The sequence below is a fragment of the Nelusetta ayraudi genome, unplaced genomic scaffold, assembly GCF_046127955.1.
Source record: "Nelusetta ayraudi isolate G7.1 ecotype Tasmania unplaced genomic scaffold, CSIRO-AGI_Nayr_v1 ptg000004l, whole genome shotgun sequence".
Taxonomy (NCBI): domain Eukaryota; kingdom Metazoa; phylum Chordata; class Actinopteri; order Tetraodontiformes; family Monacanthidae; genus Nelusetta; species Nelusetta ayraudi.
The window spans coordinates 11,265,105-11,290,166 of NW_027466054.1; the positions used below are offsets into that span (position 1 = coordinate 11,265,105).

The 25,062-nt window shown below is 45.3% G+C and overlaps 1 protein-coding gene across 3 annotated transcripts in view; it reads left to right on the forward strand.

The window, feature by feature from the left end:
- LOC142893835 (protein sidekick-1-like) overlaps window positions 1-25,062 on the forward strand; it is a 222,569-nt gene that overhangs the window by 104,304 nt on the left and 93,203 nt on the right. For 2 of the 3 annotated variants that reach the window (XM_076034767.1, XM_076034776.1), the window contains exons 5-6: window positions 2,157-2,290; window positions 22,386-22,412. In XM_076034767.1, coding sequence (XP_075890882.1) covers window positions 2,157-2,290; window positions 22,386-22,412 — 161 coding nt within the window. The remainder of the gene's footprint in view (window positions 1-2,156; window positions 2,291-22,385; window positions 22,413-25,062) is intronic. The other variant, XM_076034785.1, reaches the window with a different exon arrangement.

The following is a 25,062-nucleotide window of genomic DNA, read 5'->3' on the forward strand; positions in this document are numbered from 1 at the left end:
ATCAGAGGCGGCAAAAATGATTTTGAAAGCGCAGGGCACGATGCTAGAAGATCCAAAGTGCCTGGAGACTCTGCATGACAGGGGCGTCCTACTCCCTGAGCCAAGTTTACACTTAACTGCATACCTACAAACTGGAGCACTGTCATGTTGAGACAGCTGCACAAACACTGTGCTGTACTTTTCGAAAAACTTACTCTGGTAAAAGTACTAATTGAACTTCTTTACTCCAATAGAAGTACCGGTTCTGAAATGTATTTGACATACAACATACTTTTTTGTAGCCTTTAATGGAATAATTCATTTGTTGATAACTTTGCCAAAATGAAAAAGTTGTGACAGAATATCCTGGACTGAACTGGCCAGAGGTCTAGGATTAACATCTGCATCATTTTAACAGCTTTGCTACTCTCTGTACCAATTTTTTTTTATTATTTTTTAACTGCAGCACAGCAAAATTGCTCTCAGTAATAGTTATGACCAGTGAGCCATTATTGGATGTTTACACTTTTAATAGCTATAACCAATGTTTTTTTCTACATTTTTATTTTTCTCTTTTCTGAAAACGTACTGAATAGTGACTCCAAAGCTGAAGTTTGCTAATATAATTTCTCTTTAAAATATCATCCAGTTTTATGTTGAACTATACAACCGCATAATTAAAATAGCTCCACTTCAATCAGCGACAACCATTATAAGTGCATTACTTTGAACAGAATTTGCATCTTTTAAACAACAAGCATGTTTTTCCAATGTGCCGAGTAGAAAGTGCAGATATTGGTGTACTAATGTAGGGGGTCAAAGTAAAAAGTTGTCAGAAAATGAAACACTGTAGTAATGTACAAGTACCTGAACGTTCTGAACTCGGGCACAGTCACAAAATATTTGCACTTAGTTACTACCCACCTCTGCATGTTATACAGATGCTAAAGAGGCAGCGATGATCAAACCAGCTGTTCAAGTGTTTGCAGGGAGACGGTTGAAAGAGGATGAAGGGGAGGGGCGGGAGGGGTGTTGGAACTACGTAGAGTTATTGCAGAGGCTTTGGCACATGTGCTGAGGTACCAATTCAGGTCGGCGTAATCGCCAGGCGAGTGTGCAGCTGTGTGCAGAATGAAAATGGAATGCAATCCACCGCGTTCAGCTGGCACGGCGCCGCTCTGGGTTTTTTTTAGGGGACTGGGGGTGGAGGTGTGGGTGGGGGGTGCACACCCAATACCCAGCCAGTGCGGCGCGCCGCTCGACAATGCACAAGTATAAATACGCGCATCTAACGAGTGCACAGTGTACAAACAAGACACTGGCGTGGAGATTTTGTTGGTCAGGAACAAAAGGCGGGGGGGGGAATCTCCTCCTCAGATGAAAATGGAATTAGACAAACATTATTCTGTGTATACAATAATTCTGACATGTCTCACAAGTTACGCCAACTGAGCTTGCCGAACCTGCCGAGCTGATCTGCTCTCACGTCCTCGGTTCTGCTCAAGGTGCGCAGCTGCTCCTCTTGTCATGTTGATTTTAATTCAGTCAAACCACTCCGGTTGGGACGAGGGAAACGAGACGCCGCTTCTCGTCACCGACACGTGGCGATCGTTGCGCGACTCCTCCAAAATGAACTCTTTCTCCGTCTCGCCGGCCTGTTTTTGTGATTGTTCCTTATCTTGCACGCTCATGTAAAAAGAAATAGCGGCGCCGGATCTTGCATGTCTTATGTCTTTGTGTCAGCTCCAGCTTGTATATTTCAAACGTCTGCACTGTATTGATTGCTGGGAGGAAATCAGGGAGGATCAGCGCTGGGGATTGGAAAGAAAAAAATCAGCACCAACAACAACAACGGCAGAAGACAATCAGCTAACAATGAAAAAGAGTCCCAATAGAATGAGGGAAACACAAAATGAGCCACGTATCAATCTGAGACAGAGCGAGCAAGCCATTTATTTAAGCTCTCTCCAATCCTCTTTCCTGTCTGATGATTGTCCTCAATGTTTCCTGCCTGTCCTCTGGAATCGAAACGATCCACCCGCCAAATTCTTCCCTTTCTGTAAAGACCGCTGCTCTGAGACGGAAAGAAAGGAGCAGAAAGGTTTGGTTGTTCCTGAGGGGGAAGAAGGCTGTCTTTAGTGTCTTATAACTTAATTGTTGTGTGTGTATCTCTGCAGATCAATCACTCTGGACAATCAGCTGGTCGTCCTGGCAACCACGGCGGCCGACGCAGGACGCTACCACGTGGAGGCGGTGAACGACATGACGGGAGAGAACGCGACCAGCCCAGCGGTCTACTTGAGCATCTCGGGTGAGGAGGGTCTTCTTCTTGTGTGTGTGTGTGTGTGTTTTTAAGAGCTTCGAGAGGAAGAAATGCAAATGGACCGATGGCGGGACGAGACTTCCTAGAAGTCGCGCTAACACTGTTTGATTGTTATTTTGCCTTTTGTTGCTGTGTACGCGAGGACTAATTGGGCTCGCTGTGTCGAACACTTAACTTCAACCATCACGGAAAAGAGCCGCAGATTCCCTCTGAAGTCTGCACGGGTTGCCGAGCCGAGAGGGCAACACGGCAGCTTGGATGGCAGCCTAATTACTGTTGACACCGTGTTAATAGAACCTGCGAATGAGATAAGTTGCCGAGGATATGAAGTGTCGATCCATTATGTATCAGACGCGATGCGAGAAATACTGTTTGAGCTTACTCAATGGAGCGCTCGTTATTTTTCGTGTTGCCGCTGGTTCTAGATATCAGCTGCAGTTTTCTGAATTAGGGCTGAAAGATGAATAATAGATTGAATGACACAGCTACTTGGCTCCGCGCAGAAGAGGCTCATCGCAGACGCGCTGCAGTTGAAAATGACGCCGACCGCTCGCGGTGCCGGGCCGTGTCGAGTGCTGTCAGGAGTCTGAAGTGGAGCCCCCTCCTTTTTTTTTTTTTTCACTTCACACATGATGCAGAAGTCAAGCTGTGATTTCACTGCAACTGGCACAGGAAGAAATAGGTGTCAGGAGTGCAAAAGAAAATGAATGGGATCTGGTTATTTTTCAATTTGCTAACTCAATACAATCCATGTCAAGCTATTGGATCACAATCTTTATTCTTGTCATTCTACTCCAATATGTGCATTGATAGTTACTTTTAGCACTAGTTACAGTTTTGAACTAAAGAAAGGTCTTTTTTTTTTTAATCATAGACCGCTATTGCCATTTTTTAGAATAACATTCATGCAGTGGGTGAAAATTAAAGGCCAAACTAAGACTAAATGTTAGATGCAACATAAAAGAATTAAAAAAAAGGGGGGGGGGAACATTCATTAAAAACAAGAAAAACTGGCATTTTGTTGTCCAGCTGTGCTAAAGGTTTCATGTTGTGCAACATTCTCATTAGCAGTTTTTTTTTTTTTTTTTTTTTAAACTGTCAGCAGAGTTAAGAGTTGGTCTCCTTTCTCAGAACAGGTGTGCGAAAATATATTTGATTTGTTGGAATCGCACCCAAGGACACAGACGCGCCGTAGTCGCACGTCGCCACCAAATCGACTGATGCCGGGATAGAATCTCATTTTGAAATTCAAAATTTCAAAGTGAACACTAAAAGCACTGAGAGAAATCAGAGCCTTCGCATTTCTAGTGAAGGACGTTAAGTCGTGTCAGGTTTGGCATTAGTTATAAATCATCTGCAGCGACAGACTTTGGAATATGTGAGCCATTGTGCCATTTCTTTCCTTTTTTCCCCCCTAAATGTTCTTTATCAGTAGTTTTCCCCTTATCGCTGGATGCTCCTCCTTGGAGGCTGAAGTAGAGACTCTGCGGCTAAATGAGAGAGGAAGGCAGCAGCAGTAGCACTGCTGCTTTGTCCCTCATGGCTGTATGGAGTTTTAATTAGATTCTCTTTAAAGGGTTGTATCCGTTGGCATCTATTGTCACAGATGCACACACTGGGACACGCGCGCGCGTCCGGCAACACAACCTCATAAATAAACGCACGGCACCTTGTTACGGCTGTCAGCCTGGATGGCTCCCACGGGTGCTTTTCTTGGCTTGGTGGGGGTCGAGTTGCTGCGCTGATTAGTCTTCGGCCGTAAACGTCTGCGAGAGAGCGAGCGCACGTCTCCACTCGTCAGCGTATGTTCTTGAAAATGAGCAGAGTCTTGGGTAAATATATTTTTTCCGCCGGCATGTTTGGTTTTAGTGTTTTTGTGGTAAAAGCCTGGTGTCATTTATTCCGAAAAAAAAAGGAAAGAAAAGGAAAAAGAACCCGAGAATGGGAAGTTTGCGGCGAGCGGGTTGTTAATGAGAAAGGGTCAGCAGCACGCTAACAGACGGACGCAACCGGTGGGGAGATATCATTCGACACCCTTTCCCGTCCTCTCAACAAAGTGATAAGGGGCATAAAGGCTTATTTTTATGCAAATGCAACGAAATTGAAGTGAACTGGAGAGACGCGCAATTCAGCATGTAAACTGAGGCCAGCAAATACGGGAGTGGACTCGTCCAAACTGCTTCTTTGTTCATCCTCAACTCTCTCCTCCCATTTCCTGTTCTATCTATCTCCCTCCCTTCCCGGCTCCCCTCTTTCCAATCCACATTCCATTAACCAGCCTGCACAGAAGTTCACAGCTGCCCGTCAAATTACATATTTAAATAAAAAAATGACAAAAAACGGCATCTTTGGTGTTCCAGTTTTCCAAAATGGCAAGGTTTTCCATTTCATTTTCCACTTTTTGACCATCTTTTTTAAACTCTGATTTGAGTCTGGGGCCTCAGCAGGGAGGTAATGACACGACGGGCCGGTAGAGTGAGATGCCCAATAATCAAGCGAGTCACAGCGAGGACTTTGGATGTGATGGACAAGCTGTAAATGTCAGTGATGCTGCTGCTGCTGCTGCTGCAGGAAGCTCTTCCCTCGTCCACAGACAAATGCGCGGATGTTAGCGGTTAACATGCAATCATGTTTCATCGTCCTGTCCAATCTGCGTCAGGACTGTGCAGCGGAGATTTGGCCTCAGAGTGGAGTCGAGTCGAGGAGAGCGAGTGGCCTGGTCACGTTACCGGACCCATTATCCGCCGTCCCTGACAGACCGTCCAGTCACTGTGACCGGGACTGGAGGAAGGAGTGAACTGCCGACGTCCCCTGGCTTGGCAAGAGGTCACACGGTGAAATCATAGGAAGTGAATCCTGCCGCGAGCATAAATAGCCTTTGGAGATTTTATGGCCAGTGACAGGTTGTGTGGTTTTGCAGCAGCAGTAGCAGCAGTGTTCAGTGTTTACTCCATTCCCTGTTTATTCTCCATTAAAGCAGCTCACATTGACTCAGTCTGCTCGTATTTCCTCTTTCTTGTGAGATTTATTTGAATTCAAAAGTTTTAATTATGACTAATCAAAGGGCAGTTCAGTAGCTGCATCCCGAGGCTCCTCTAATCAGAACATTCTCGTCGGACTCGCCTCACTGAAATCCGGCTCTTTTCAACAGCTCGCCGGCTGATTTGGACCCGAGCTCACGATGGTGGTGTCGATGTTGTTGCTGGTGAATACAATAATACGTAATTTACGACTTTTCTTTGTTGGTCCGGACAGGATTTATAACCAGTAATGCAGCACGATGTTGCAGAATACGTCTTTAGTCAGTCGCCGTTGAACTTGAGAGAATTGGAAATATCCAGAGGGAATTTGTTTCGTACATGTTAGCAAGATGACAAAGCAAAGTACAGCCACCGCTGGGAGAAAGGTCACGCTCATGATGAGGATTTGGTCAGTTAGGTACATACAGTAGACGCATTTCATCCAGTGTGTGTGCGTGGTCTCTTGGTAGTGCTGTTAAAAACAGGTGATGAGGATCCAATTCATTAAGCTCTTTGCATTCTGCTATCGTGCTATCATGTCTACTGGTCACTCACGCACACGCACACACACACAGAACTAGGCCTGTCAATCAAAACAGCAGCTTGTCTCCCTGCTGTCTGTAGTAGAATGTGCACTTCTGTGTATTTCAGTTCATTTCATAGCAGCGGAGAGCTTTGAAGATTTTGCTCTTCAGACTATTAGAGCAGCAAAATATCCCTAAAGAGAGTCCTCGTGGAAAGGGGAAATTCTTTGTCCACCTCTAGCACCACCACACACACACACACACACGCACAGACATGCAAATGCTGCGCTAAAGATAATCGCCTAGATGCACTTTGCATATCTGGACATCATCAAAGACCTGCACTTCAGCAGAATAGAGAGACGAGACGGAGCAATCTCGGCAGCTCGAGATAAAGGCCTTGAGATCCCACACGGATAAATTTCACGCGTGCATTTAAAACAACAGGAGACGAGGTGCGTTGAGGAGAGCAGAGGAGAATTTGGAGGCTCATTAATTGTGTCAGACAGAAAAGGTACACGTTTCCAATTAAATAATGGCTTTTAATGTGATATATATTCACTATATATGACTCAGACCGCGTTGCTAATCTGACTGACTGCAGAGAAAAGAAGGCAGGGAATTATATCTGGTAGCCAGAGTCGGCTTGACTTCAGGGGCAGATTTAAATGGAAAAAGATCGAAGCGGCGGAGGCTGACATTTCCTTCCTTTCAGCTCCTAAATGCGTTTGATAGAATCTTTTGGGCTCGACCACCGTCGCATTTGTAAATGCCCCGCGCCTCAGAAATTTCACTCGGCTGCTTGTGAACACAGACCGCCTCTTATAAAGCCTCGGTGTCCATTACAGAGCAGCCTCGACCTTGGTGACGAAGCTCCCTCAGGGTTTTGCCTGCAGGCCACTTTTTTCTTTTTTTTCTTTTTACAACTCTTCTTACAAGCCGAGAAGCGGTTAAATCAATGGAGTTTCCTCGTGAAATGCTCTACCTGTTTTTCACCCAAGTAAATACTGAACGGCAGGCCTCCATGCAAACTCCCAGCTAAAGTTTTACCGCTTGTACGCTCCGTCGATAATTAGAAAAAAAAAAGCTGGGAGGTGGTTTTTAAGTTCTGCTGCCCGTCTTTGAAACTCAATGGCACCGTAATTGTCTTATGAATCTGCATGACAAATGTGTCGTATTGACCGAGGTGGCTGAATGAGACGCGGATATGAATAAGAACAACTTCAAGGCTGAGGAGACGAGGAGGGGAGCCGTGTTGAAAAGGAACTGAGGGACGATATTGGCCTGTTGGAAAAGAAGGAGGCTGACGGCCAGAGATTGATTTCTCGCCGCGCTGATTGGAGGAGTGCCGCTCTGAGTTTGATTACACCGCCTGCAGGAGGCTCCCCTGGTGTTTGTCATTTAACATACCTCCCTCTGTCCACTTCACCCCACCTCCCCTGCTGCCTCTGTCACGTAGGACTTAGCACCTCGCCTCTCTGCTGGGAGTCCAAAGCAGCTTTCATGCCTGCCTCATTTAGCCCGGTTGAATTACGCTCGCGTTTGCCCCCGTTGAGTTGTGTGAATGCTGTAATCGCAGCCCGCTGCAAACTAGAAATGAAGCAGACAATTGGACCTTTGGACCGAGCGGGAGGTCTCCCTGCACATTCAAAGAAAAGCCTCGTCAAAAGTCCTTGTCCGCGCTGGAACAAAAACAACCTGTTCCTTTTTTTCTGTTTTAAAAAGTTTGCCAATGTCGCAAACTGGGAATGGTTTGTCCATGTGGCACCACAGAGAATGCTGTAGATGTCAGGCCCACAAAATGGTGCTCACACAGAATTACATCATACGGTGAGGACATGGAGAACGAGCATTAAACTCTTTCGATGTGAACAAACACAGGAAGAATTCAGAAAAAGAGGCCAACAGTGGTGAATATGAATGAAACAGGAAAAAGAGTTATAAGTGGACTCACGATGAGGCAGAAATCCGCCGTAGATGCTGTTGTTGGAGAGGTTAGCTCGCCTGTGTGCTCAGGAGTAGGTGGGGCTGTGGCGTCATTGCAAAATAAGTTTGAAACCATGGATATGCAGCGGTGCAGTGAACAGGTCTGATCACTCGTGGACCTGATTTCAGCTCAGTTCAATTTCACAAATTTGTTGCCCCAAAGTGCCGATGGCATTTGGAAGAAATGTCAATCTGATTAAAAAAACAGAGAGAGAGAGAGAGAGAGGTAGAGCGAGAGAGAGTGAGAGAGAGAGAGAGACTCTGCAGAAACTCAACTCCATGTGTACAGCCTCCAAACCTACTCACATAGATGATGTTCACTTGCAAAAACATCATCCTGCTTCTGTTTACTCATGGAAGTTTTTTTTCCTTCATTTTCCCAGCTGGTAATTCTGACTAATCAAAGAAAAAACATTCCAAGGGACATCTGATGAGAAGGTTCTCATGGGACTTGCATTGCTGCATTTTGGTCGGTTGCACCAACTCAGCAAACTGGAAAGCAGCTGACAATTGCAACAAACAGTATTTTGTGTGTCACTCTAAGCTACTAGATGCAGACACACTGTTCTATCTATCATTAGTGATTTGGGGTTGTTGTGTGGCAACACAAATGTGTGTGAGCCCTTCATTTATTTGACCAACAAATGGCACAAATCTCTGAGTGAAGGAGCAGCGAAGCCAGTCAGTTTAATCATGTGTGTGTGTGTGTGCGTCCGTCAAGCATCGTGTTGTCGTTGTTTTATGCATGCTTTTGTGTTTCCGTGTCTTCTGTGTCGTTTTCTGATCGGCTTCCGTCCCTTCCAGATGTTATCTTTCCACATCACTGACTCTTAGATGAGAACCTGCTGCAGGTTCCTCTGTGTGTGTGTGTGTGTGTGTGTTTGTGTGTGTGTGTGTGTGTGTGTGTGTGTGTGTGTGTGTGTGTGTACACGCATGTGCTTGAGTGTGTGTGCGTCCTTCCTTTCCTCCAGGTCCCATCCCAGTTGCTGTGCGGCGCTGCCTGTTTGGAGGTATTTTAGTGTCTCTGGTGGTAATGGGTGTGCTTGTGTGGGACGGACGGTGTGTAGGTGTGTTTTTGCATTTACGAGTACACCTGTTATCCCGAATTTTAAAAGAGGCCCTAATGTCGGATCAGAGGGTTTATTTTTTCATGCTATGTTGTTCCCAGCAATGCAGCTCTCATCCGGTGCCCAGTGTGGTTTTGCAGCAGCACGCCTTGGTAGGCGTCAGTGGACTTGAGGAATTTCCAAATGCAACATAATGATCCACACGGTGCTCCTTACTGAATCTGCAGCCTCTGGTGTTTTTTCGTTTGTTTTGTTTTTTCCCAGAAACTTTAGTCTAAAACATAATAAAAAAAAATAACAAGCGCGTTGACTGCTTATCTTTTTCCCAGACGCTTTGGCTTGTGACTGCAAAAAAACAAAATAAATGCCAAATTGGACGCTGCGTAACAGCTCAGCACCTCCTGATATAAGCGCAGGTGGACGCACTGAATAGTGACACAAAATCTTCTCTCTGCCTCTCAAATGGCTGCTCCAAATTAATTGCTGGCAGAGTTTGTGGCTTTCTTTGGAAGCAGCTCACAGTTTTCTTCATTTAACAGTGAGAAGAAAACCTGCTCTAAATATTCAGTCACGACCAAACTGCCAGGCAGCAAATGAGCCACACACGCAACCTTATGGAGCAGGAGTCAACAGCAGTAACATTAGAATTAGATAAGTTAACATTGCCAATTTGATTTTGTCGTTCCTGTTTCAAAACATTTGGCATGACAAAGTTTGAAAAACAAAATGTCTGTTTTTGCTAGTACACCGGCATAATATTCTGCTTTCTGCATGCCGATTTTTGGTCAACAATGTCCATTCAATATGTAATGGCAGCGCTGCAGAAACTGTGAAAAGTATTATAGTTAATGCATCATACATTTACCTTTTTGGCTGTCGAGTACAGCATTTTTCTCAGCAACCAATGCCAGTGTGATCTTCTAAAATCTTTCAAAAATTGAAAATAAAACTGTAGAGGAGAAAGAGAGAAAAAAAACCCCACAGGATTCAGATTGTGCATTTGTTGGAGCACATTTATCATTTTTGCACACGGCTCTCTCCTTCTGCGACAACTTACGATTGCTCGAATATAACAGGGCTGAATGTGCAACAAAGGCTTCATTTTTGCTGTTGTGGTTCATTACGGAAATGGATCCCTTTGTGAGTCATAGCTGGAGTAAAATGGATTAAAAGCTTAATATCCATCAATCATTCTGCACAGTGTACTCTGCATTAAATCAAGCAAATTGTAGGGCACAGACCCGTCACAAGCCTCTCTCTACAAATGAATCCAAGTAGGCAACAATTGTCTTTGTTTTTCTGTCACACGCAATGACGCAAAATGGCATAGCATGTAGAAATGTTAAGGTTGCACACACTTTACCATAAAGAGTCTAAAAAAAACACAGAGAAATATAATTATTTATATTCTGAGGAAACTGTCGTTAATTCTTAGTCAGTCATTGACAAGCAGCAGTTGTTTTTCCCTGAGCTGTCTGACGACCAGTCACATAGATCAACAGCTTGACAGCCTCTGACAGAATCCCTAGTGTGGCTAATTACATGTAAACTCTAATGAACCAGTATCAGCATGCTGTAGTATCTCCCCCCGCACTGATATAATTGCTCTTCAAGGTTAATTTGAAGATCTAACCTTGTGTGAGGACAAATTAGGTCTACGATGACGCCTCGACTGTTGAGAGTCGGGTTATTTGATGTGTTGAGATGAGAAACGCACACAAATGGGCACTAATTCTCAGCGGTTTTGACAAAGGCAAAGGCTTGAATGATGAGTCGGCCCTTTGATTGATTCCTGCGACAACCGGTGGTGTCGGGAATGATTAGGTCCAACATTTCACATCCAAAGGTTTTTACGCTTGCCTCTGTTGATCCCAGGCCTACCTCCGTGTCTCTCTTCGAGTCCCTTGGTCTTGTTGGATTGAAGTGATTGTGTGCGTGTGTGGCTGAAACCCCATTGTGTGCACAGAGGGCTTTCCAGTAATCAGACCATATATTTATCTGTATATCGACTGTATTTGCTTCTCACGACATAGCCAGTAAATGTTGGCATTGCATTTTACAGACATACTGTAAGCCCTTTCAAACTTTAGGTGAGGGTAAAATAGTCAATGGATTAAAAAGGGCAGCGAAAAGGCAGACGGCGAGACGACCACCATTCAGGAGGAGTGACTAAGAGTCCCAGACATTGGGTTGAACAAGTCTCTGAGAATGGAGACATGACCATGAATGTAACAACAGAAGAGAAGAGAGGCACTGAATGTCACAATGTTGCAGTGCCAGTCTGAATGAGAAAAAGTTTACACACCATAGTGTGAAAATATTTATTTATTTATTTTTTCAGTTGGCTTTAAAAACAGCCCTTCTCTAGTCACTTCCCACTGCTTTTCATTTCACGTACACTGGAGCATCAAATTATTTAACATTCACGATTATACACCTAAACATTGATGACGCAGAATTGGGACCAATTCAAGGATGCTTCAGCATGGAATTAATGACACGTTCAGGGATCAAATTGTGACCTTGAGTCTCAGACCCCAATAGTCATCCGAGGGTGATGCAGAGTTGGGGTGCGGTGACTAATCCGTGCTCTGATTTTGAAGGCAAACATTCACAGGTGGGTCTTGGTGGAGATGTCGACTCATTGTTGCAACAACGTGCTGTGCATTGTGTCTCCTGCCAGCGATGAGAAGGAGAAAATGCAACAGCATATTATTAAAAGTGCAGCATTGTCTTTCTGTGGGCTGCTGCTGGTGGTGCAGATGTTGCTGAGTGCATTCTTGTCAATGTTGTAGGCAGAAGCCCGGGTGACGCCACCTCTATGCTTACTAATGAACTCAACGCACTCGTACCTGGGTTTGGATAGCGTGGAATGGAATGGAATGGAATGCCTGGACGCGCCTGGAAGAACACTTGGGGGAACTGAGAGTGGCGGTCAAGTGTTGAGATGAGCAGTGCGTTGCTCGCGGTGCTAATGATTTTGTCAGTCACACAGCTGTACACTTGTGCAACCAGAGACGGTGAGTGCGCTCGACATTGGACGTGCGTGACAAGTAAGCCTGAACGGATCCTTCGCTGCAGCCAAGGTCTGGTTCTGATCCGAGTGCTATTGGAGGTAGAGTTGACCCACAGTCACCTGGCTCCTTTCAGGCCGACACTGTTCGCATGCCAGCTCGTATCAGGACCTGCCGGCCATATGCGGATGCGGAGGATTTTCACAAAGCAGAGTTTGGTGCGTACAGAATATAAATGGAATATTACTGAGCAGCGGGGAAAAAAAGAAAACCACACTGAATGTTGCTATTTATCTGCACCTCCTGCCTGGTTGAACAGGTTACAGCAACATGCCAGTCAGCAAGACGTTAATGCAAAGCAAAAGAAATGGAAGGAGGAGAAACTGAAGATATCGAGCCGCGCCGGTGAATGATGGGGCAGGGCGTCGAAGGAAAGATTGGATTAAAGGAAGGGCAGATAAACGACGGGTAAATAGAAAGAGAGATGATGAGGTGAGGCAGTAGCGCGGATGCGTTTAAAGGCGGGAGGGAAGGAGGAAGGGAAAGTAAGAAGGTGTTTACTTGATTTAGCAAAAGCTTTGTCTGCACGTGTGTGTGTGTGTGTGTGTGTGTGTGTGTGTGTGTGTGTGTGTGTGTGTGTTGCGCGGGGGGCGCAGTGTGAAATCATCTTGCCGTTAATTCATAAACCCGCCGCGCATGTTACCAAAATCCCAACAGTTCAGGGGCTCTCGACATCAAACAGGACACCAATTGACTGCACCGTTGACTCCTATCAAAATGTCCTTGAGCACAAAACACAACCTCGCCTGTCATGTAATCGCTGTGGTAGAGTGTGATAATGAGAATCAAATAAAGCCCATTGAAGAACAAAAGTAGTCTTTTGTTCTGTGCTTTTGAAATCTCTGGCTGAAATGAAATACCAGAGCTACTAAAGCAGCACTATCTAGTTTTTCTACCTTAAAATTTCATTTAATTTTAATTTTTTTAAGATTCACTGACGTTCGCCGCCATTGACACTTTGCTTGGTCATTGACACTGTCATTGACCCTCCTGACTCGCAGAGACTCTTGTTTTCTGCTCAGCACTCTCCTGCGAGGACATGGCTCGGATTAAGCCGACGCTTCATACGCTAACATGAACACTTGTTGACTGGGTTCAAGATGCTCGTTCTCTGGTCTGTGCCTGTTCACAGTTGCACAGGGTCCAAAAAGGTTGTTGCTGTCTGACAGGTTGGGGTTTGCCGTGTCACTGGCGGGCCTGCCATTCTACCCGTTGCAAGCCAGTGAATTGTCAAATAGATTTGTAAACTATCATTTTAAGGCAGACAAATTACACGGTGTGGTTTTGGGAACGGAAACAGCAGGTCGTATAATGTTTGATATTACTTTAACTTGAAAACCGCATTAGAACTTTCGCTCATTCCTGTCGGTACAAATCAAAATGTTACCCCAACACAAACCAGCGCTCCCCCACAGGAAGGTTGCTGAGCATCGGCCTTTCACGTTAAGGCACGGTGGTGTTCCTTGCTTCCAACGGTGGGACTAGATGAAATAGTAAAAAAAAAAAAAGGTAGCACCCTCCAAAGATGTCCGTACCAAATCGACAAGCCCAATGCCATCCGACTTAACATACTAATAAATCAGTCATCCGCTTAGCCAGCCTTCTAATTATTCAGCCATCACACTGGCCAGCTACTTGTGATGGCAAACAAAACCAAACAGATCCAAACACTAGATTGACGTCTTTACTTAATTTGTTGAGTTGTTTTGTTTTTTGTTTTGTTTTCTCATTTTTAGTATTCAAAAGACACAATACACAAAAGACTCAAAAACTCATCTGTCTACTAACATCACACAAGCAAAGCAGGCCAACTTTTTGAAGCCAAAATTATGGCTTCAGTGCAAAAAGTTATATGCTATTGATGCTCTTGTATTAACAAAATCCAAGTATGAAAAGATATATTCTGAAAACCATATAATAAATGTTTCATGCTGGGTCATTATCCTTGATCTTACCAGAACGGAAAGAAGACTTTTTTTTTTGTTTCTTTGTCATGAGCATTTTCATGTTTCCTGAGGTTAAAATGAATTTCCAAACCCCCCTTGGCATTAGTGCATGCAGGTCAAGAGGATGTGCTTTCATCTCAAATTCTCTTGAAAGCCGTACTAGTCACATTTTCAAGCCTGCAAATGCACACAGTTAGACAGTACATATTTCAGCTGTGCTCAGCCGTAGCGGAACACTGGCTGTATACAGCGCTTTGCTAGTCATTAGCTGTCACACTGACATTGTGGCCTGAAAGACCGTGTGGGCGGTCGTTTACTAAGACTGTCCTCATTTGTCACCATGCCGCCAAAGTACAGCCACATCTCGCACCCACTTTCAAATTCGCACCGACCGTAACAAAACAGCTGCGTCCTCTCGTCCCCCTTGCTGTTGGTATACATTAGGCAAGAGCTTTATCAGGGATTCAGGGTGGCGCGGATACCGAGGAATAGCTGAAGAGAAGCGATTTTAAAAAATGAGGCCGAGCAGAGAAAAGGACAGAGAGGGATCGGGTTCCGGGGAGAGTCAAATGGCAGTGAGAAAGTGCAAAATTGGGAAAGCTTTGAGGAGGATATAGATGGGTGAGGAACAAGAAAAGGGAGGCAGGGTGTGAAAGTTGAAGTTTGAGAGAAAATGCTGAAAACAGGAATAGATCAACAGGGCCTTTAATCCTAAAATAGTCGCCAACCTTCTCCTCCTTCCTCGTCATCCCTACTTACCTCCCTTTGACTCCCTCCTCCACTTGTCTGCTTGTTTGGAGTGGCAGAAGAAGAAGAAGAGATGCGAGTGCAGCCACGTTCCGCAGACAAAGAAAAAAAAAAAAACAGGCAGATGCGGACATATTGTGACTCGCCGGCAGGCGGACGACGTCCATTAGCGGGGGGGTTGTTCCGCGGCCGAGCCAGGCAGAGCAGCCGCAGCCAGATCTCTCTGATCTATCGTCGTCCTAATGAATCTGTTATAGCCAGGCCCCACTAATCAATCTCTGAGTCTCTTAATCAATTAAGCCATTAATCAGACACGGACCCTAACCGTTCGCGCCCACAAGACGGATTGCTTTGCATTTATACACAGACGCGGGCATAAATACAGGTGCACTTGTGTGCGTCTACACACATGAGAGGGTTGGCGCGAGCGTGCAGGGATATTAAAGTGAGATGTGTGTTTTCTGGAGGAGCAGAGGAGCAACATGTGGGCCCGTCCCCACATTTGTCTGCACGCACTGAAGTCATAGCGAGAGAAAACCTGGAACGTTTTTAATGCTGTAATGTGTAAATGGCACACAAACAGAAGATTTTAATGCAGGTCTTAGATGCAGAAGGACTGATTTCAGCAAACTACAAAGACAATGCAAGGTCTGGCACTATGAACAGGAGAAAAGGTTTGTAAAAGGAAGCATCGTTCCCTCAGTCTGAGATGGCTCAATATTCATCACTCCATCCATTTTCAGTTTTTTTCAGATCTGTTTTTACCAGAGCTTGATGTAGGCTAGACTTCAATCATAACTTAAGTAGCAACTCAAATGGTGGACTTGCCAATACATTTCAGTCAAGATTTCCACAGGGAGAAGAATACTCATGCAGGCACTAGGAAGCACATGGACCTTTCATATCTCAGGCCTTAGCTGCCAATCAATGCAGGTGCACAGTAAATATTTCTCGAGAAAACTAGTGGTCACACTCAACCATGCACTTTATGGCCTGTAATATTGGGGCCATTCAGAACACATCCTAAAATCAATCTCTTTGTTTGAGCCTACAATGGTAAACCTTGTGTAATTTGTGCCTCAGACTCCCCCAACACTTTTTGATCAAGTACCAGAATGTTGAATTCATCTTTAATTCCTCCACTCTCGCACAGTGATAGAAACATTGTTTTAGGTTTCCAAAGGCGGCTTTTGATAAATTCCCAGTACAGTATTCACATTCTTATTCTGCACAGAAGAGTGCGAGTTTGTGATTGAGTGTCTTAACCTTCAAGGAAATGCCAGGACATGTTGTCCTCCACTGATCTGTCACATTCCTCCGGGCCCCCAGCCCCTCACTCACTGCCACATATTAAATGAATGGACTGTGTCTACAGCTAAAAAGGGTGCCGCGGCTGCTTAGCTGGGTTGCCATTTGCTTTTAAAAGAGCCACTTAAAATTCTGTGTCCTCCTTTCTGTGAGCCTTGTTTACTTACGCCGGGAGTCTCCGTGACTCTGCGGATGTTTGATACACAGCGAAGTGATGGCAGGGAACGGGAGATAGCGCCGGCGCAAGGGCGACAATGAGAGCGCGCCAGATAAGGGGATTGCCCCGCGGCATTGTGAATGAAGTCATGGGAAGGCGAGAAACGCCCGATTTTGGTAATGACACGTCCCCTTTATCTTGTGTCTTTTGGTGTGTCTCCCATCTAGTTTTCCACCCTGAGGTGTTGGGCACACAGCTGCACCACAACACCGCCGCCTTTGAAAGCCTCACCTGTTGCCCTCTATCTCCTCCCTCCTGTCGTCCATCCATCACTAGACCTCGCTTGCCTCGTGACGATCCCCGTGTAAAATAATATGCGGTTTTTGAGCCGTGTAACATCTCGCAGCACTGCTACTACTTTGTTTAGCTGTTGTCTAAAGTTACAAAAAGTATTCATCAAGTTCTGGCCTATCTACTTGACCTCTGACCCTCTTTGCGCCTCGGTTAGACAGTTTTGAAACGTTGCATCGGCGAGATTTCACCTCAGGCGCTTGTTTGCCGTGCGCATGTTTGGCATTCGGCACAAACGAAGCTGCGGTTTAGAGAGAGACGGTCTGAGAAACGGTGGCTGTGTTAAAATAGCTCAAACGCAAGAGTAAAATTGACAAGAGTGAAGGGGCGAGGAGACGCTTCCCTCTTCTTTTCTTTGGGGCGGCGGAGCAAAGAGAATGTCAGAAACCTGGTGACATTTGGGAATCCATGCAAGGTTGATTGGCGCCAACTTTACCTGCATTTGTACGGGAGACTGGGCTGTGAACAGTGCGTGTGCGTCCGTGCGTGTGTGTGCGCCGGGCTATGATTGACACAGTAAATTGGAAAGGTCAACCGATGCCAGTGTTTGCTGGAGATGGGAAGACTGCAAGGAAACTGTAACCTCCAACCGAAGGTGAATTCCTTGTCAGGAAGAGAACCCAGCAGAAGAGAAAAGGAGGGAGGGGACGGAGGAGGCGTGTAGGGCTGTTAAAATAACCAGATTTATTATGTAAACGCGGCCCCCCCCTGCTTCTTTGCATGCACTGTGTAAATGATAGCGCTGCTCAGGTTTTAGAAGCGAAACGAGGTGGGCCAGTGGGTGCAAGCGGGAGAGGCATACCTTATCACCTGCTTCCTTTAGGACTTGCTCCAGGGTCAGAGGTCATTGCCCCTGCCAGCTTATTATTTCAGTGGACACAACTGTGCGCGCGTGTCGGTTTGAGAAAGACTCAGTGTGTTTGCCTTTGCATGTGTGTGTTCGTGTGCAGGTAGTTGCGCCGCGTGACTCAAACTTGTGTAGCCTTTGATATGAATTTCAAATAGGTGTGGTGCTGCGGTGCGTGCGCGCCTGCCCGTGTGCGTGTCTGTTTTTAGGCAACGGAAGGGAACGGAAGGGGGAGATTGACAGGGCAAATTGGGATGGTGGCGGCGGTGGTGGGGAGGATAGCGGTTTTGAGGTTGGAATCCCAAGTTAAAAAAAAAAAAAACAGCTGGAAGGGGAAAAGAAAAGACCCAAATATGTTGCTAAAAAAACCCAAACCAAAACAAAAAAAAGTCAACTTTGGCTTAGGGAGATGTGAGTCTCGATGCAGATGTGGGTGGATGGAGGATAGATTGTCACCAAGGGTAAGAGGTGCCTGGTTGTAGAGGAGTGGTTGTGGTGTTGGAGGTGGAGGGGGGCGGTAAAGCCTGATGGCGCTGATTGTGCTGCTCTTGGTGCGGTGAGTCATGCAGGGGGCTGGTTGTGCCGCAGCAAATAGGTAACCCACAGCCAGGCTCTCAGAGGTTTGGCGTCAGGACTGAAAATATAATAGCTGCGGCTCAAAGGATTACTGCCTGAATCCCGGTGCTGCGGTTAACACAGGTTTTCTTTTCTAAATAGACCAGCAGCGTGACGAGTGGTGAGTGAAGTAGTTGCAAGAAACCAACAAATTAAATTGATTTTTAGTTGAGCGTGTGTCTTTTTTTTCTCCTCCACACTGTGAAGCTGAAATGAATACCGCTCCTCCCGCGGTGACAAAGGAAGTAGCGGAGGAGTGAGCTATCTCTTTCCCCTCTCCCTATCTTCTCCGGCTGTCACACCTGAGTTGTCCGGCGAGTCTTGGTAAACAAAGCAGCACCACGCAAGCGGCGCAGGCGTGTGGCGCGAGCGAACGAAATATGGCAGCGCCCTGAAAGAAAACAGCATGCAATATTTGTAGGGCAGACCGTGTTTGGCGTCGGAGCCACATCTCTTATGCATGAGTCAGTTGAGGCTGAGTCGGACTCCTGAGCCTGGATAATGTCTGCGCTCCAACACTGCGGCTCGCCTCTTTTGGATCGGTTGCTACGGTAATTAGCCTGTCATACATGCACGCAGTTGCTAATGCGGAATCCACTGAGTGATCTGGCCGTGAAAAGGAGCCGATGGTGAAGCCACAGAATTTTTGGGATCTTTTGGAAACTAAACAGTAGTGTAGTTTATTGAGTTATACTATTGTACTTTATTGTCTAACACAACCAAACCAACCAAAAATACGATAAAATGACACTTTTTAGCCTAATAATGACAATATGGTCTCTTAATGTACTTATAGTCACTCAGTGTGAAACCTGGGCCTGTTTGGATGCACACAAAGCTGATATCCTGGCAGGAATTGAGGGAGGAAAATAGGCTTAATTTCCTGCTAAAGCACAGTCACTCAATTTTTTTTTTAAACCAATTAAGTGAAATTGGATATTTTTTCACGGCACACCTGACATTATCTCTCCGTACACTGGTGTGCTGCAGCACAGTGGTTGAGAAACGCCGGTCTAACACATTCTCTAGATAAATTTAAAAACCTGTAGCTACATCAGAGCCATAACATAATTATGCATTTCGCAATCTGATTAATTGATCACTAATTTCAGTTTAACTGTCTATCAAAATAATTTCATGTGGCAGACTGACAGTGGAGCGAAACCACAGAGGACACGGTGACCTGCCTGCCTGCTTGCCTGCCTGCCTGCCTGCCTGCTGCTGCAGTCCTTCAGGCGGCCGGACAGACAATAAGGAACCCATGACGGCTAATCCGGCTCAAGGCTGAGACACTTAGCCATACTTGTAGTTTAAGATCACCATGAGCACATCTCATTAGCCATGACCTCGTGCGCTTATCCGTCCCCTATAAAAACAAGAGAGCCCTATCTCTGTGTCAAACATCTCCGCTGTGAAAAAACACCATGACCAGGACGTGTGTTCAGCGGTGAAACAAGAGAGGTGGGTTTTATGTCCTGTCCTCTTTAGTGACACGCATTGTTGTGGCATAAACACAAACACATACACATACTCAAGAGTTGGAGCGTGCCAAATGAAATAATGCAAAGGAAGAGCCGCAAAGTCCTTACATTACAGGAAATGGGCGTGTTTTGCAGGTGACCTCTGCTGTCAGGTATGACTGCCTGACTTTGAAGGCTATCCCCCCCACCTACATTGTCACCCCAATGAAGTGTGACACATTTAGCATGCTGTTCAAAGATGCTGTTTGTTGTTTTGTTATGTGGGAGGGCCATTTGAATATTTCTGGAAACTATGCAAATTGAAATTGGGTATCAGAAAGTGCACCTAAGGGAAGAACACCGATCTGGGGGTTAAAAGAAAGGCTTTCCAGACGCATCAGGCAGAATTTCATTATTTGTTAAAAAGCATGTCTTACAATAGAAACATATAACTCAGAGGAAGAGAGAGTGAGGGAGGGGGCGAGAGAAATTCAAGCAATGCAGGGTTGGAGATGGTTGGTGAAGGCAGATCTCCAAGCTGAAATGAGCGCGAGTGACTTTCAGTGGCCTCGGCAAATTTTGCATAAGAAATGTGGAAAAGACTTAAAAGGGAGGGGGGGGATCTGCAAAAGCGCCAACTACAGCACAAGTGCAGTTGTTGCAATGGAAGGAACTCACTGAAACCTGAAAACTTTCCAAAATGCATCTCATCCACAACCATGATTGTACCCCAGTGGAAAGAGGAGAAACACTCACAGATCATCAGCAAATTTAGGTGCAGTCATTTCAAAAAAAACTATATAACACACACACACAAATAATATTGCCCAAGGTTTGTACACATCTATAATGGAAACCCATCTATTCTCTTGGAAGGATGCTTATTCAGTTCACTAGTGAGAATGGCATGGAAAGTATATAACAAATCCAACTGTCCTACTGTTCTGTTCTACTAATGTTATGAAATTGTATTATTTTCTCACTGTTATGACGTCCAAACCGGGACCATCAGTTGTTTGCTGTGGGCTCCAGCTGGCTCCACCTGTGAACCCCCCACCATCTCCCAACGTCCACATTGTTTTTTTTGGTTCCCATTTTAAAGGAAAGTGAGAATGACTCAGTGTGACACGTCATTTGAATACGCTCACATCCTTGTGCGCCCCCAGACAAAAAAAGAAAGAAAAAAAATCATGTCACTGTGTGTGTGGGTGCATGAATGCATGTGCTCATGCTGACCCCTTTTAGACTCTTAAAATTACATTTTCAAATTCTGCCACGTCACAGCACAAACTGCCCTGGTTAAATTGTCCAGACACTCGTTTTTCCATAGCATTAGCATGACGCTTCAATAATAGATGTATTTGAATTATCAGAACACCAGTGAATGGTGCCGACCTGCTTTTTCTCCTTGACAAATGAATGCATTCCTACACGAATGAAAGCTGATCAATTAATAATAATAATAATAATAATAATAATAAATAATAATAGCGATGTGTTAAAAGTTTGCCAGTGAACACTTCCTTGAATTCACAAATGAGCTGTTACTGATAAATGCTTCAGTCTTTACTATTGCCCAACAAAGCTTTGATACCGTTAAAAAGCCAACGTGGGTTTGTTTGTCTTACAATTATAATAAAGAATTGTTTTTGCAGCCTACTGAAATATTGGCCAGCCAGTAGCTCATTGATCCATTTTACCACAACCAAGCATTTAGAAATTAAAGAATAAAGCATTTTTTGACATTTTTTTGAAACTATTTTTATACTCAACAAAATCTTGCACCCAGTTTAAAATAAGGCCCCCCTGGCAAACCGCATTATTATCTCATTTGCTCTCCGCGGTAATTAGACAGGACTCAATTCAGCTCACCGGAAAACATCACAAAACCTTTCGAGGCTTCATCCCACCGCGTTTGTTTTATCCCTCCCAAAATCAGCTGTTCGTTTTGTTCAAGATCTAACGAGGAACAGCGGCAATACCCATCACGTCAAATTAAGTCATACAGAAAATGTCGCCGTCAATTCCTGCCCCCCACAGCCAACACAAACACACCTCCTCGTCCGTATAGTGTTTTATGGTAAATGTTGGTTTTGTTACTTCTGCCTGGTGCGTGCAAATGTTACCGATGCTGCTCCAACTTGGCCGATGATATTGATGTGATCAGTCAGCTGCTCTCTGTTGTCCTCCCTCCCTCCCTCCCTCCCTCTTGCTCACACACACACACACACACACACACACACACACACACACACACACACACAGAAACTTTCACACAAGCCCACAAATGTTGACTGTCAGAAAAAGAAGCATGGAGGGGTATTGTATTGATAGATGAATAGTGAATGTAGATTTTCTGCCAGTAGAATGTCAATGCCATCATTTCTCGCAGCCTGCCGCCGTTGCAGCCTCCAGACTTATGACAAATACTGAGGAAAAAAGGCGTGGGGGATGGGAGGACGAGTTTGAGGGGGGGAGTTGGAGAAAAGAGTGAATTAGGGAGACAAAATTTGGTAGCTGGAAGTTGATGGATGGGTTGCAAATAGCTCTTCCTCCTCTGGACTCCGTGATAACGTGCCATTCTCTCCTCCACTGTCTCTCCCTCCGTCTTTTGGATTTCTCCGTCTGTATTCAATCCCCCCTTCCTTCTTCTTCTTCTTCTTCTTCTTCTTCTTCTTCTTCTCCTTCTTCTTCCACTGTTGCGTTCTCCTCCTCTCTTTGTGCCACCTCAGCTCTAAGACGAATTGCTGCTGCTGATTTATGAAAGCCTGTTATTTTTTCCTCTGGCTTTTTGAATGTGAATTTGTTAAAGACGTGTCCCATTTTTTTTTTTTTTTTTTTTTTTTTTTGCTGCAGCCAGAAGAAACACTCAAAATCTAAATGATGTATCTCTCCCGCTTGCCTCCCGCCTTCTGCTCCCCGTCCTTCCCCCCCCTTCTGTCCCTCTTTCTTTCATCTCACATTCTTTGGCTGACGGACAGTTGGCAAGAAGAGCCGCGGTTCAACAGGTAAAGGAGCCATTTACATTTACATCATCCTGCTTGCTCTTCGTCTGGCTTCTTATTTTCTCTGTCCAGATAAACCGAGACAGATTTTTTTTTTTTCTTTCCGTGAACCATGTGGCCGCTGCCAGTGGGTTGGAGTTGCTTGGCTAAATGCTCCGGTCTAGGTCATGCTGGCAACAGCAGTGGGTACATGTTGTAAAAGATGTTCCATTAGGGCACACTCACACTTTTTGCCTTACTAGTGTGTAAAAAGAAAAAAAGAGTGAAAAAATACGCTGCAGCTGGCCACCGGTTGGCTGAAGGTCAGTTCCCTGCGAGCCAGCACTGACAGAACGATGCTCAGGTGGCGCCAGAAATGTTTTCACTCATTGCTCTGTTTCAATATCAAGGGCCATGCAGGCATTTCTTTACACTAGGAAATCAAAATGTTAACCGCTACAATTTTATGGAGGATTTGATTGATTTTCAATAAAGTTATTAACCTCAGCTGTTGAAGAAAAAAAATAACAAGAAAACAAAAAATCCTTTTAGCACCAGTTGGACTGCTGAGTGACTGTGTATGCCACGCAGAAAATATGAAACATGAAAAGGTTGGTAGGAGTGGGGCTTACCTGAATAAGAAAGGTGTGAACATCCCCAAGGTGACAAACCTGCACACCAAGGCCTCCGGGGACCTCGGTATTCACTCTTCGCAAGAAGCTATTGAGCTGTTTAAGAGCAGCAGCACTTTAACTGACCTCCCCAGCATCTGCACAGCACGAAGTTTGGAGTGAGGGAGGAGTGACTGAATAGTAACAAAACAAACAAACATAAACAACTTCCAACTTGAGATACAATACACGTGTCTCTACACATGCAGCCTGCCACTGACCGAGCAGAGCAGAGTGACTCCACTGACTACTATGCTAACGTTTCCATTCCAGTTCCAACACACTGTGAAAAGGTTCCCCATGATTTTATTCAAAGTGATACATTTTTTATTTGAAATCACAGATTTCTGTGTTTTCATGAGTCCATGTTGTCATCACCATCAACACAAAAAGGCTTAAAGTAATTCCCATGTTTGGAATGAATCGAGCAAAGTTTATTTTGTTGTTGTTGTTGTTGTTTGAGATGCTGTACAGCTGATCACTTGTGAGTACTTCCGAGAACCTTAAAACCAACGTTAACGTCGGGTGTTAGTCATGTGTGTTGGGTTTCACAACACACCTCTGGGAAAATACCAGCCCGGGTTAATCACCAGCCCAGAGCAATAACGCCGACAACCGCTATTTGATTGTGAAACGTCTCGTTCGTTGCGTCGTGGCGTCGTGGCGGCGGTTTCCTCTGGTTTCTCTCCAGGTGGCAGACGCACACTGTGACTGTGTCACTTCAGAAATAATCAAGCAATCCTTGGGATGGCTCCCGATCCGGCTGCTCCGTTACCCCCTGAACGTTGCTTCACCAGACCTCCGTCTACTCCCATCAGCCGCGTGGCAGTATAGTGACAGAGATGGATGGATAGAAGGGAGAGCTGGCAGCTGAAGGAAGAGATGAATATTTAAAATCAGGCATCTTTCTCGTCACCCCCCTCTCTCTCTCTCTCTCTCGCTGCCTCCCATTGTCTATGTCGGTCTCCCCCTTGGGGCTCGAATCTGGTGCTTGGTGCGTGGTTGTGTGTGACTTTAAATGTATTTGTGCCCGCGAGAGTGCATGTGTGTGTGTGTGTGTGTGTGTGCGTGGCATGTCTTGCCTTGTGGTTTTCTATTGGCATTCTAAGGCAAGTGTAGTCAGACGATGACACTTAGCTGTCAGCATGCAGCATTAATGAGCGCAGTGACACGCACAAACACTCACCCCACTCTCAACACACACACACACACACACACACACACACACACACACACACACACACACATGCTCTCGCTCTCAGGAGAGATCGGCAAATGATCACCTTGCATCTCCGTTTATATTTGTATACCCTCTAAAAAAAACAGATGAAATATTTATAAATCCATTTTCCTTAACCTCTCATTTCCCATGACCCTCCCTTCTATCTCTTCCCTTTTTATTTTCTCGCCTTCTGTCTGACATCCGCCCCACTTGTTTCTTTTCTCTCTGACTCCCTTTTTTCCCCCCACTGCTGCTGCTGCTGCTGCTGCTGCTGCTGCTACGCTGGAGCCTCAGTGTGATATGCATTACTTGGCCGTGAACCCTGCAGAAACCTATCTGACAACTCTATTAATACACAGACAGCTAATACCACAATCCTGCTGCCTGTGTGTGTGTGTGTGTGTGTGTGTGTGTGTGTGTGTGTGTGTGTGTGTGTGTGTGTGTGTGTGTGTGTGTTCATCCCTCAGCCAATCCCTCTGCTCTCGAAGGTCTCCACTGAGATTTGTCAGAAGGGGCTTAAAACACACAGATCAGCAGTTATGGAGCGCGATCACACGCACAATGGGGAGAGTGTGGTGACTGGCAGACTTAACAGGCCCAAGCGGCTGTAATCTGAGAGAGATTTTCATCTGACGAGGGATTACATTTTTAATCTGCCGGATTGAGTGGCCTTTCATTTCTCTCCCTCGCTCTCTCCTCCCGCCCCCCATCAATCCCCCTTTCAAAGCCGCATCAATCCATTGACCTTTTTTTTTTTTTTTTTTTTTTTGTTAATGTTCCC